The 15,000-nt window shown below is 41.5% G+C and overlaps 1 protein-coding gene across 1 annotated transcript in view; it reads right to left on the reverse strand.

The window, feature by feature from the left end:
• Positions 1 to 119: 119 nt before the first annotated feature.
• Positions 120 to 15,000, reverse strand: part of LOC311244142 (semaphorin-3G-like) — a gene marked incomplete at both ends in the record, with an annotated part of 169,666 nt that continues 154,785 nt past the window's right edge. Inside the window, 5 exon segments of the mRNA XM_084333550.1 lie at positions 120 to 280; positions 12,153 to 12,378; positions 12,916 to 12,957; positions 13,577 to 13,668; positions 14,534 to 14,765. Coding sequence (XP_084189676.1) covers positions 120 to 280; positions 12,153 to 12,378; positions 12,916 to 12,957; positions 13,577 to 13,668; positions 14,534 to 14,765 — 753 coding nt within the window.

The raw sequence follows: 15,000 nt of genomic DNA on the forward strand, positions 1-15,000 counted from the left end.
CATGGCTTTCGCAAGTGGCGCTGAGAAGTATAGCGCTGCTACAGCAGTGAGACACACAGTAACTGTAGCCGAGGAGAAGAAGAGGAGCTCCTAACAGTAACACGCTCAGTGGTCTGCGCTCAGGCTCTGCACTGTATGGCTCCCCTCACCTCCTCCTTGCGGTCGTCTCGTTGGACTAGCCAGGTGACGGAGGCCTGTGGGGAGCGAGGGACACACTCCAAGAAGGTGCTGTTGTTCTCTGTCCCAAACACCACCCTTTCCTCTGTCATATCCAGGTCATCTACTGGAGAGAGAGAGAGAGAGAGAGAGAGAGAGAGAGAGAGAGAGAGAGAGAGAGAGAGAGAGAGAGAGAGAGAGAATTCTTAGCTTTTCAACCAGCACATTAGTATTTCACAAATTCTCAAGATAGTATCACATACCAAACATCTGCTACTCTTGAACCTCTGAGATGAAGAATAGCAGCCAAGTCAGTTTTGAAATGTGTTGAAATGCCCACACGTACAACTGTTATTGTCAGTTATGAAACCAATCCAAATGAATATATGTCAAATAGAAATGTGATACCTAACATGAAATTACCTCAACCTCTATGGATGTACACAGAATTCTAACTCCCCATCTTTACATAATTAGGTTTGAAAACATTGTTCATCTGAAAACCTAAAACAGATTATTATGTTGTTATTTATCTACAGCCAGTTCAGATAGTTTTGACCTTGTTTATATCTACTTTTAAATGTTTACACTTGAAACAAACTGCATGTGGACATATGGTTTGGTCACTGATCAATGAACCTTCTAATACCCTGCTTGGTAACAGACTGATCAATTCACTTTCTAATACCCTGCTTGGTAACAGACTGATCAATTAACCTTCTAATACCCTGCTTGGTAACAGACTGATCAATGAACTTTTTAATACCCTGCTTGGTAACAGACTGAACAATGAACTTTCTAATACCCTGTTTGGTGCCAGACTGATCAATGCATTTTCTAATACCCTACCTGGTAACAGACTGATCAATGAACATTCTAATACCCTGCTTGGTGCCAGACTGATCAATGCATTTTCTAATACCCTGTTTGGTAACAGACTGGATCAATGAACTTCATAATACCCTGTTTGGTAACAGACTGATCAATGAACTTTGGAATGCTCTGCTTCTTTGGTGCCAGTTCTATGAAGTCTATGGAAATAATCTTTTTAGAAAAACTTTAACTTGATTATCAGAAAAGAATGATTGGAAATTAGGAATGAAACAATCTGGCTAACCTACTGCACCCGGGGCACCTGGGAGTTACCATATCAAAACCAGTATGAATTGTGTTACATAGCTAACAGGCTCAGATTTTATAAGGAATAGCAACAATTGATCAACATCAATCTCATATCTATGAATGATTACATTACAGCTCCAGTCCATTCCTAGCATAACATTAACGTAACTGTAAATAAATTAGCATCATTGAATTAAAGGTAGACATCGATCGGTAATGTATCTAGGAAACACATGAAACATTAGCTAAATAAAAACCTAACAAAATACCGGTGCCTCCATCACCCAGATTATTAACCTGTAGACTGAGGAGGAGAGGAGGAGGAGGGAGGAGGAGGAGGAGGAGGAGGAGGAGGAGGAGGAGATGGAGAGTTGTGCCATGTGTACGCGTCAACTCCTCTGTGTGTTTACAATGAAGTCACATTGGCAGATATCAGATTTATTTATGTGTGCACATATCTGAAAGTATCCGATTCCAATATGCTTTTCCCCTGTTTACATGTTCATTACACATATCTGATAATACATCATAATAATACATATCTGTGCCACACATTTGGGTGACTTGTACCAGGCGGTGTAAAGACACTTTACAACCTGTGTATTGACAAGGAGGGTAAAGGAGGATATGTAATTTAATGTAACAGTAAAGTGCAACAGCACAATGTACACAGGTGATTAAACTGGGTACAAAATATACAAACTAGTACTACTGAGTATAGTGCTAATCAGATGTATACTTGTACAGAGTTGTAGTATAATATGTACAGTGATACACGTATAAAGACAGTATGGTAGTAGTCATACTGTCCAGCAGCGTAACTAGTACGAGTAGGATATGTACTGTACATATATAGATATAGTATCTACATTTATGTAAAAGGAGTAGTAGGTAAGTACAGACAGGTGTGGATAGGTATACAGTATATATATACGGTGAGAATAAATATATAATAGTATATACAGCATTATTGTACATACTATCATACAGAGTATATGGGTTATAATCAGGTGTATATAACCTGACTCAATCTGAGCATGTGCAGTACCCTCATCTCTCATTGGGTGACTTACAGGCAGGGGTGTAAAAAGTACCCAGAAATTATACTTAAGTGAAAGTATGGGTATACCGTCTCAAAATCTGACTCAAGTAAAAGTCAAAGTATCTAGCTAAAAACACACTTGAGTAAAAGTCAAAAAGTCCTACTTTTAAATGTACTTAAGTACTAAAAAGTAAAAGTAATTTTTTTTAAAGGGATAGACCAGGGGTCTCAAACTCATTCCATCGTGGGCCAAGTTTTCATTTTAACTATACATTGCACCAGGTGAGTTAGTTGAAGAGGTGAGCCAATTAGTGAAATCATCAGCTGGTGTTTAGGCAAGGCTGGAATTAAACCAAGCATACACTCTGCCCACAATGGAATGTGTTCTGCGATAAACAATGCTGAAATGAAAGAACAGACACTTTTTTTGCATTAAAATTATTAATGCACTTCTCCATTGAAGGTACACTAGCATGGACGGCATTCACATCACACACCATGAATAATATCACAATATTAAAAACAGAATGGTGTATCCTGAATAATATCACAATATTAACCACAGCATACTGGATTATCCTGAATAATATCACAATATTAAAGGCAGAATACTGGAGTACCCTGAATCATATCACAGTATTAAAGACAGAATAGTGGAGTACCCTGAATAATATCACAATATTAAAGACAGAATACTGGAGTACCCTGAATAATATCACAATATTAACCACAGCATAATGCGGATCTGACTGTCTATTCTTCTGATAGCTGGTGTTTAATCAAAGATCCCCGCTTTCTAGTGTTGCACAAGGACCAATCAGCATGGGTATGGGCGGGTTCATTTTCCATTGATGGGGATTTGATTGGCTGTTTACCTGCGGTCGCAAGATTAATAACGTTAACGTTAGTTCGGCCAGATAAACAATTAAAATATACTAATTCAAATGGTTGGACCTGTGAGATTTGTACTTTGTACTTTGTAGGTCTGCATTTTAAATGTAAGGAGTAAAAAGTATGTTTTTTTTTCTCTGAAATGTAATGGAGTAAAAGTACAAAGTATACAAACCTAATAATACTCGAGTAAAGTACAAATCCCCCAAAACAGTACTTAAGTATTGTAACAAAGTACAATTACTCAAGTACTTTACACCCTGCTTACAGGTGACTCCAACTCCAAGAGGTAAGCAACAGCCTGACACCTCGTCACAAAGGAGGCTCTTATTAACCCACAGGGGTCATGGAGAGGCTTACAGAGACACCTGTCATCACCTTAACTCCACACCTTCACACCTGCTGACCTCGGTGGTCTTCTTCCTCTTCTCTCTCATCAGTGCACCCACAGCCCCTCAGTCTCTAAACATGTCTTTGTCCCACCATTCTACCGTCTTTATCCCTTTATCTCTCTCTCTGTTTCTCCTTTATCCCTTTCTCTATGTTTCTCCTTTATCCCTTTCTCTCTCTGTTTCTCTCTCTCTCTCTGTTTTCTCCTTTACCCCTTTCTCTGTCTCTCTGTTTCTCCTTTATCCCTTTCTGTCTCTCTTTGTTTATACTTTATCCATTTATATCCTCTCTCTCTCTCTCTCTCTCTCTCTCTCTCTCTCTCTCTCTCTCTCTCTCTCTCTCTCTCTCTCTCTCTCTCTCTCTCTCTCTCTCTCTTTCTTTGTTTCTCCTTTATTCCTTTCTCTCTCTCTGTTTCTCCTTTAGTCCCTCCTCTCTCTCTGTTTCTCCTGTATCCATTTATATTGCTTTCTCTCTCTGTTTCTCCTTTATTTCTTTATCTCTCTCTGTTTCTCCTTTATTCCATCCTATCTGTTTCTCCTTTATTCCCTCCTCTATGTTTCTCCTTTATTCCCTCCTCTATGTTTCTCATTTATTCCCTCCTCTCTCTCTGTTTCTCCTTTATTCCATCCTCTCTGTTTCTCCTTTATCCCTTCCTCTCTCTCTGTTTCTCCTGTATCCATTTATATTGCTTTCTCCTTTATTTATTTCTCTCTCTCTGTTTCTCCTTTATTCCATCCTCTCTGTTTCTCCTTTATTCCCTCCTCTCTCTCTGTTTCTGCTTTATTCCCTCCTCTCTGTTTCTCCTTTATTCCCTCCTCTCTGTTTCTCCTTTATTCCCTCATCTCTCTCTGTTTCTCCTGTATCCCTTTATCTCTCTCTGTTTCTCCTTTATTCCTCTCTCTCTCCTTTATCCCTTCCTCTCTCTCTGTTTCTCCGGTATCCCCTGTCTGTCTGTCTGTCTGTCTGTCTGTCTGTCTGTCTGTCTGTCTGTCTGTCTGTCTGTCTGTCTGTCTGTCTGTCTGTCTGTCTGTCTGTCTGTCTGTCTGTCTGTCTGTCTGTCTGTCTGTCTGTCTGTCTGTCTGACTCTGTTCATCTATCAGTGTTTTTGTCTGTCCATCTATATATCTGTCGATCCATTTGTTTATCTGTCTCTCTTTCTCTCTCCCTGTCCATTTGCCTGTCTGTCTGTCTGTTTGTCTGTCTATTAGGGTTGGAGAAAAAAATCCCAATATTTTGCGTACTAGTATTATATTGATACACCAAAGCCAAATAGCAATATTTAAACTTTTTAAACTTTTTTCTTGACAAGCTCATTTCTCTGCAATACAAAATATTATAATGAGGTGAACAGACGTATTATATATTATTGTATATATCTTTTCATTCATTCAACGTTTCAAGATGTTGACAAAGGTGTCCTTTGGGGACCTCATCTGCAGTCTGTCTTTCTGTATATCTGTCATTCAGCTGTCTATCTGTCTGTTTCTTTCTTCTCTCAGTCACGTTGAGGTTCACTGCAATGTCTCTATAAATATGACCCAGATTCCATGTCTTGACAAGCGTCATCTTTTCAAAAGGGGGCCATTCTTATGTGTCTGCAGCTGTGGGTTTATGTGTTTCTATGAGTGAGTGAGTGTGTGAGAGAGAGAGAGAGAGAGAGAGAGAGAGAGAGAGAGAGAGAGAGAGAGAGAGAGAGAGAGAGAGAGAGAGAGAGAGAGAGAATGCAAGTGTGGGTGCGTGACGGGAATCTCCAAAGCAGAGTGGCATGTTTAAACCTCTCTCTAATATAAATGAATACCGCCAAATACAACACAAGCCATATCTTGTCAGCATGATGTTGTATACAGTATATACGTGATAGCCTGGCCCCATGTAAACAAACAAACACACACACACACACACACACACACACACACACACACACACACACACACACACACACACACACACACACACACACACACACACACACACACACACACACACACACACACACCACGTTGTTTGGGATAAAACATGTGTCTCTTTCCTAACATACAACATGTATTTCATGTCGCCTAACAGATAAAAGAACACACTGTACACAGACTGGACCGCTCACACAAACACAGACTGACCTTTATACTAAGACAGATAGACTTGACACACACACACACACACACACACACACACACACACACACACACACACACACACACACACACACACACACACACACACACACACACACACACACACACACACACACACACACACACACACACACACACACACACACACACACACACACACACACACACACACACACACACACACACACACACACACACACACACACACACACACACACCATGTCCTATTCTCTTCGCTTGGTGTACGTCTTATCCTGAAGTCCCCCAGACCTGACTGTATACACCACAGTGGATTCTCTCTGGCCTGCCTCCTATCCTACATCTAAACAGTTTACAGTGTGGAAACTCAACACCATCTTCTGTGAAGACAATGGAATAAAGGTTGTTTATAACTGCCGCCGGACGAAGACCTTGCATCTACTGTATGAGTTTGCCCTCTTCGTTCTTTGACCGCTTTATATGACGGCTGATATCTTCCACATGTTCTCTGACCCTTAGCGACGCAACAGAGACGCGACTTTATTGCTGCTCGAAATGGCGGCGAGTGTGAGAACGACGAAGCCGGAATCGCGGCTCAGCCAACCGTGCGACGGGGGACGCGGTCCAGGGGAAACGCACGGGTGCACGTGTAATGAGGTCGAAACCACATACTTGTGTAGGCCCTCTCAGTGTAAACTCACTCCTACGTTAAATACTCCCACTTCGCTATCTGATTTGGATCCTTCTTGAGGCGGTGGACCGGAGAGAACCACTGGTTGTTTAACTTTCGGGGTCACGTGGCGCCGGTTTGCGGATATAACTGGGTTCGTTTTGTATCCACTGTAGGAATATGCTGTTGTGAGGTGTTTTTCTATTGGTTGGGAATCTGGCCATTTGTAGATAGGGGGAGGAGTCACCCTGTTCCTCCTCCCAGTTTGGCTTTGCTCTACACATAGTAGGTCACGTTAAAAGTACTGTTATGTCGTTACATTTCCTAAGTTGTGTGCATTCATTTATAAAAGGATCTGGTAGAATATGATATGTATAATGTTAAGCTACAATGATCTGGTAGAACATGATATGTATAATGTTAAGCTACAAGGATCTGGTAGAATATGATATGTATCATGTTAAGCTACAAGGATCTGTTAGAATATGGTATGTATAATGTTAAACTACAAGGATCTGGTAGAATTAGGGGGACCAGATCAAAATGGTTCAGTCGCAGGACAGCAGCACTGCTTTTGCGGGACAATGCGGGACACGTAGGTGAGAACATAAAAAAAAAAAAAATGTAAATAAAAAGTCTTTAATTTTTTTTATTGCTAATTAACACTATGATCGCCGCGGACGAGTTTTCACGTCATTCCTAGCGATGCTCATTCTGCCGAAGACGCTGTAACTGGTCTTTGATGTCAATATTTCAAAAATCTGTCATCGAAATCATATTTCCTTTCCGGAGCCCTGAGACACACTGCTGATCTCCTCTCAACTCTCTAGCGGTTCAAGAGCGCCATCTGGTGGCCGATCGGCAGATCGCCAACCGGAAATTAACCTTTGAACCGGTAGTGCTCATCCATATGTGGTCCGGCCACTCGCTATCGTTAGAGAGACTCCGTATTGACACAGTGAACATCGATCGGTGCAAATAACTTGAAAAAACAACATGATTTGGACGTATATACTATTATACAACCTGGAAATGGATCGGGCATTTCTCCATCCCATAATAGAAAAAATTCTATTCCACGCTCATCTGCCAGCGGCGCGAGGAAGCCACGGTAAGATTCAGCGTTATTTTCTAACGTCTTCTATACTAACTGATCTGATGAACATATGACCCACTCTGGATGAATCATCTAACGCTGCCCACGGAATTATAAACGATCCCCCGCCCATCCGGTCATCATCAGATGATTCGTAGAAACTTTTAGAACCACGTCCAGTTGACATTTTTTATCTCGCACAGATTCCTACCAAACTGTATTTGATCATCAATATAATGCATTTAGGGCTATAAATCACGTTCTGAAGAAAGCTGCAGAAAACGATAAAAACATACTTATACTTTAGAGTACTTTTCAAGTAAATAACAAAGAAGAATATCATCAAATACAAGCTATGACATTAAGTTTGTTCAAAACCTTTTTGTCACAGTCAAGAGGGGCAGAACTAACACCTGTGAGCTGCAAAGAACACGTGGGACAGATGTAGCAGATGTTACAAAAACAAATGGCTGCACACAACCTTGCAGAGGCCATACATCCAACTAATGGAAGATAGTTTAATTAACAGATTGCAGAATGGCTACAGTACAGTACAGCTCAATACACACAATTGTTAAGGGGATGCAGACCAGAGAAAGACTTTCGACTTGTTTACATCAGGGTCCCCCATTTTCAATTCGTAATGAAATTGCTATTATGTGTCTGCATGAACACACAACTGTAACTGTACTCAAAAATAACAAAATAAGGGTTGTCTCAGTTCACAACTATATTGGTCAAGTTTTGGGTGGGACTTGTTTGCGTCCCTACAGCTTCTTATTCAATTGAGCGAGATGCTCGGTTATGTCACACAGCCAGCTTGCATCAGACAATATTTCTTCAACCCTTTGTTACCTATTCCGCCTGGATCTTTTTTGTATTTTGGGCTGTAAAATTGTCAAAGAATGTCTGAGGAGTAAGTGCCTTTGGCTTTTTTCCTTTGTTACTTCATCAATACCTCAGATGTTCAACACACATGTATGTGTAAGAATGTGTAATAACTAAGGCTGTCAAAGCTTTATTAACGCATTAACCCACAATTATTTTAACACAGCTATTTTTTAACCCAAGATTAATGTAATTTTGAGTTTGACACCTATGCTTTAGACCATATTTTAGTATGAATATGTGAATGAAAAAGTTTAACGTTGCTACACCCTGAACAATACATATAGGACATTGAATGGGCCATAATAATGGCAATTTAGCAATAGAATTTAAAAAGTTATAGCCCTGCAAAGAAGGGGAACTTCTCCATAGACAAATAGAGCTGGCGAGGGATGGTAAATTATGAATTTAACCCATGGCGATTAAAGTGTTAAAATTAAAGAAATGTTTTTATTATTTAAATGCATTTATTTCATATTCGACGCAGACGGTAGGCTATATATAGCACATTTTGTTATTAATCTTATCAAACTGTATAGATGCTTCACCAATCACCTTCTCAGCCGCTACTGTCTATGTCACCAACATCTTTATTTGATCACACTTTCATCATTAAGCAGGTAACCATCAATCTTGGTATCCAAGCTGATAAAATCACTCCATTAATAGAAAGAGCAGGAGCTAAGTCTTTTCAGCCATCTTTTCCTGAGCATTATTAGCAGTGGAGTGTAGAAGAGAGGAGACGGAATGCGATGGTTGATCTTCACAATATAATAATGTTTTTATTGTGAATAGCGGATCACTCAGATTCAGATTCAGATTCAGATTCCTTTATTAAGCCATTTGTGTAAAAACACATTGGTAATTGTTGCAGCGTTACAGTTTATGCGTTTTTTCCTTTCTTTTTTTCACAATAAACGACAAACACTAACACAGACACAGGACAAAAAACATTGCAGTGGGGGATTAATCAATTAAATAAATATATATATATATAAAGTGAAGAGTGCAGAGTTCCAGTAAGGACTAGTGCAGTGCAGTCAGTGTCATTGTGCCAGTGTCACTTGGGGGCAGAGGGGGGAGGGGGGGGGGGGGGCGAGGGGGGAGGGGGCCTGAGGCATTGATCAGCCTGGCAGCTGATCAGTTGCTCATACAGTATAACAAAAAGGGTGAGACCCAAAGTCTCCACAAACCCTATATAACATAAAGAAAAGGCTTGTCTGGTGAACCCACACATTTTTTTAAACAATGCAGAGTCCAGTTTGCTGCTGATATTAAGAGCTTCAGCTTCTTCGCGAAGCTCTTGGAAGCTGAATGCTCTATTCTTGAGAGCCAAGCATGACACCTGTTTCAGGTAATTCTGATCAGAGAAATCAAACCATTTGTCTAGGTAAGCGAGCGAGCACTCTCTGATAGAACATAAGTCCTGTTAGATCGCAGCAGCCTGTGCGGTAGGAAACCTCTGCATGAGAGCACTGGTCTCGAATCCAAAACGTCTCAGACAGGCTGTCGAAAATGTTATTTGCAGATGACACGTGTGTATTCTATTCACATAAAGATCCTGATACCATCATTAGGGTCATAAATGAAGAACTTAATAAACTATCAATTTGGTTTAAATGCAACAAATTATCACTAAACATTAAAAAAACGAATTTCATTTTTTTTGGTCTCAAATCTGTGATTTTTAACTCTTCATCTAAAGTAGTGATCAATGACATCCCCATAGCTAGGGTGTGTTTTACACGATTCCTTGGTGTTCTGCTTGATGAATCCCTATCATGGAAACCTCATATCACAGCCATAACTACAAAAATGGCCAAGAGTATTGGTATTCTTGGAAACACGTCACTTGCTGAGCACCGAGGTTGCCACAATGTTATATTACTCTATGGTTTACCCATATATCAATTACTGTAATTTAGTTTGGGGTAGTACGCATCAGACCAAACTTGAGCCCATATACCGTCTGCAGAAACTAGCTCTAAAAATAATCAGCTGTGTACATCGAAGTCATTCTTCTCAGCCTCTATTCCATAAGTTAGGTATCCTCAGTGTTTATCAAGTGAATCATCTTCAGACTGGTTTATTTGTGCATAGTTCTTTAAACAGAGCCCTTCCCCCTTTTTTTCATGACATGTTTGCCCACAATCACCAAATTCATAATTACCCCACACGTAGTTCCTGTTTGCTTAGACCACCCTTTTCCCGCACTTCCCAATCTCAGTTTTGTTTGCTCTACCGAGGGTCAAAGTTGTGGAACTCTTTGCCTCCACATATTTTGGAATTTTCTTTTCTGAAATTCAAAAGAGCACTGAAATCTCATCTCCTAGATCACCAATATTTCCCATATGGACTTCCTTTACAAACTGTAGTCTGATGGCTTGATGTATTTTGTTATTGTATTTTCATTTTATTATATATTCTTACTGTCATTGATTGTTTTCTCTATACCAGAAATCGTATGGCATGGGGTGCCTACTTCGGTGTCTATGTAGGCCTGCTTGTGTGTGTTTGTTTGTTCAGGGGGGGGGGGGATTTTATTTTATATTTTATATTTATCTTGATATAATGTCATTTTGCTTCCTGGTGAATGCCACATGCAAGCCCCTTGAGGGTTTTTAGGCAATTCTCCTACACATCCCTTGTGGACTATATTGTATTATATATGTAACTGTTTTTATATGTGTAAATAAACAAACAAACAAACAAGTGACAGGCAGCGCGACTCGCAAGACTCGAGTCGAGCTGCTCCGCTCAGCTGCGCATTGGTTTGACGTCGCCCGATTTGAAATTTTAAATTTTAAATATAAGAGGGTATTGGAACGAGGCATTAAATTAACAACATTTAAAAAAAAAAAAAAAATTTAACAATTATTTAAAAAAAATTATAATAATAATAATAAATAAAAAAATTTAAAAACGTTGAATTGTGGGACATTGTTTTGTTGTAGCGGGACGCGGGACAGGACGCGGGACAGGTGGGCACCCTAGGTAGAATATGATACTGTATGTATAATGTTAAAGGAAAACTCCAACATTTTGGGAAATTTGCTTATTTGCCATCTACCCTGGAGTTAGACAAGAAGATACATAAATGTTTCTTCTCTGTGCATGCAGTAGGAGTAGGAAGACGTTGGGAACTAGGCTAATGGAGGAACCTACTTCCAGTGACAGAGCGCTAAGCTAGGCTAACGGTGCGTGTCTTCCTACTCCTACTGCATGCACAGAGAAGAAAAAGGGTATGTATCTTCTTGTCTAACTCCAGGGTAGATGCCAAATAAGCTAATTTCCCAAAATGTTGGAGTTTTCCTTTAAGCTACAAGGATCTGGTAGAATATGATATGTATAATGTTAAGCTAAAAGGAAAACAAGACACCGGTGTGTTTGAGCTTTATAAAGGTTTTACTGTATGATGGTCAGCTGTCATACTTAGCAGGTCGTGCTACCGTTGCAATATAATTGTGTTTCATGTAGCTTATGGCTAATGAGCATATTTGTATTTATTTTATTATTGTAGCTCATGAAAACGACCTTGGTGTTTTGAGATGCAGGTCATGTATCTCTCTCTCTGTGTGTAGACACAATGAAAAAATAAAATAAAAAAGGTGACTGCCTCTCAACAGCCAAGGACACCTTCCTCTCTCTCTCTCTCTCTGTCTCTCTCTCCCTCTCCCCCTCTCTCTGTCTCTCTCTCTCCCCCTCTCCATCTCCCCCATATCTCTCTCCCCCCCTCCCTCTCTCCCCCCTCTCTCTCCCTATCCCCCCCCCCCCCCCTCTACTCACCACTGAAGTTCTGGTCTACACACTGCAGGACAGGGTTCCCGTGCCTGATGTCCTGTCTCCGGTAGCGCCTCTTGCTGTTGGGCAGGTAGCGGGTGCAGGAGGTGCCGTCCCAGGCGCAGTAGGGGTCCCGGGCCAGGCAGCACTCCGCGCACGCCTTCCCGTACGTCTCGCAGCGATGCAGCCGCACCTGGGCCACGCCCATCGGCGAACCCACAAAGAGTGCTTGCTGGAGGATTATGGGAAAACACAGAGCGAGAGAGATGTTATGGGAATGCGTTGGAAAGGAAGAATGATGACTCGATCGTGTAAATTCCACATTAGCCGATGAGGCTTAGGAAAGTTGGCTGTTCCATTGCCATTCCACTGTAAAGCGCCTGTGTCCTAGTACTAGAAAAGCGCTGTAGAAATGCTGGGAAACTAATTGCGATCCATTAGGAGATTAAATATACTTGCTGAAAGCAGAGTGGGGTTAGAATGATGACTTCTTTTCTACATTAGCCAATGAGGTTCTATGAGGAGCTAGCCAAGATGAGAAGCACATTCAGCCACAGACTCATATTCTGCTTATATTCAGAGTTAATTATGCTTATTTGATATCTTTACTATAATTGTATTGCCTATATTTATGTCTTCTGCAATTACCCTGGCCATGCATGTACCCATTCTCCTATGACACCTGAATGTACCCAAGGGGATTAATAAAGGAATATCTTATCTTATCTTAAGTGAAACCACCAGCCTGACAGTTGTTACATTGACTCACCCTTTTGACAGAGATGTCCAGTGATGTGATTGGAGTTGGCACCTAGAGAGGAGAGGATAACAAACAGTAATGGGATCAGGGTGTATGAAATGTGCTAGAGTGGGAGCTTGAGTAGAAGAAGAATTTATTTGAGTAAAAAAAAATATATATATACAGTATACTTATCTACTACCAGAGAGACAGAGCAGTAAGGAATAATCAACGAATAGGTGTGCCTTAAAAGGTTTTAAGGCATAACATAGAGGCAAAAAAACACCTGACGTACAGCGGAGTGCTTTAAAACTGTAAGGTAAATACACACGTCACAACATATTTACAGGAACGTTTTGGAGTTGTATTTGGAGTGTATTTCGTGACTGTTGGGAACTAGGCTACACTGGCACACCTACTCCCAGTGAATGACGCTAAGCTAGGCTAACGTCTGTTTCCTAAGCATAATGGATGCACAGAGAAGAAAAGGGTATATATCTGCTTGTCTAACTCCAGGGTAGATGGCAAATAAAAGCGAATTTCCCCAAAAGTTAGTGTGTTCCTTTAAATGTGGTTACAGGTTGGGTAGCGGATGGATTTGTGTTAACGCACACCTGCCGGCCAATCAGAAGAAAATCTTCACCCAGCGGTATAAAATTGAGATGAAGAAGGATAAATAAATGCTGACTACCTTGAAGACCTGCAGCTCCTCCAGAGTGATCTCCTCAGACTCAAGACTATTCCCGCTGGGCAGAGCGATGACCTTCAACACTGTTCCGATATCTGAGACAGGGAGACACACAGGGTTCAAAGGTCACAGGTCAGAACTGGCCAATTACTGTACATGCAGCTATTCAGGCTATTTTTAGCAGGCTTCCTCAAGGTTGTGTATAGATCCCATAGCCGGGAAGGACGTCTGTACATGTATCAATACTTTTTTGGGAGTGGGTTAAGGTTATATACATAGGTTTAGGTGAAGATTATGATGATGGGTTCTGGCTTTGCAGCTAGGTCAAAAAGTGATGATTTCCATGGAAAGGTCCTTCTGGACTATGGGATCTAGACACTACCCTTTCCCAACCTTGGGGTTCAGCCCCCAAGCGGGGTCCCTTGAAAACGTCCTAACATGGATTTTGTTTTGTATCCGTTTTTTCATAATCCAACTAAAATTTGTTTTTGGTCTTTCATCATAAAGGTATTATGCTTGATTCTTTAACATCCGTCACATGTATCCTCCTAACTCATCTGTGCCAGAGGTCATCTTTTCAGACCCACACAGTGTTTGCTTAAGCATAATGTCAGGCCTTTAAAGATCATAAGTGTGTGTGTGTGTGTGTGTGTGTGTGTGTGTGTGTGTGTGTGTGTGTGTGTGTGTGTGTGTGTGTGTGTGTGTGTGTGTGTGTGTGTGTGTGTGTGTGTGTGTGTGTGTGTGTGTGTGTGTGTGTGTGTGTGTGTGTGTGTGTGTGTGCATGTGCATGTGCACATGACATGCATGTGTGTCTGGGACTCACTTACTTGGTATCTCATATGGACATAATGTACCGTATCCAATGGATGGTTACGGTGGGGCCAATAAGCTCAGGGTTAAGGTAGGGGTGGGTTTGATACACGAGATACCATGTTTCTATGGAGTCATGTGACCGCTCACCGGTGCCAATGAACATGACGTCATACTGGCCGTCCTCCGCCTCTACTCGGTCCACCACAATCTGTTTGAGCCGGTAGGGAACGTTGGCCTTCACCAGTACCGGCTGGCGCAGAGCGGGGTACACCGTCCGCCACATCAACGGGTGGCCACGGGCAAACTGCAGCACGGCGTCAGGGAAGTCCTTGGTGCTGGCAAACTGTCTGCCAGGCTGGTTGGTGATTTTACTTGGACACTTTGGGAGAGAGAAGGGAGGGAGGAGGGAGAGAGAGATGAAGGAGAGATGATGGAGGGAGGAGGGAGAGAGTAGGGAGGGTGGAGGGAGAGAGGGAGGAGGGAGAGGAGGGAGGGAGGAAGAGAGGGAGGAGGAAGAGAGGAGGAAGGGAAGAGGGAGGGAGGAGGGAGAGATTAGGGAGACAGGAGGGAGGAGGGAGAGAGAAGGGAGTGAGGAGGGAGAGATAAGAGAGAGG

Source organism: Notolepis coatsorum, assembly GCF_963971535.1.
Source record: "Notolepis coatsorum genome assembly, chromosome: 17".
NCBI classification, from domain to species: Eukaryota; Metazoa; Chordata; class Actinopteri; order Aulopiformes; family Paralepididae; genus Notolepis; species Notolepis coatsorum.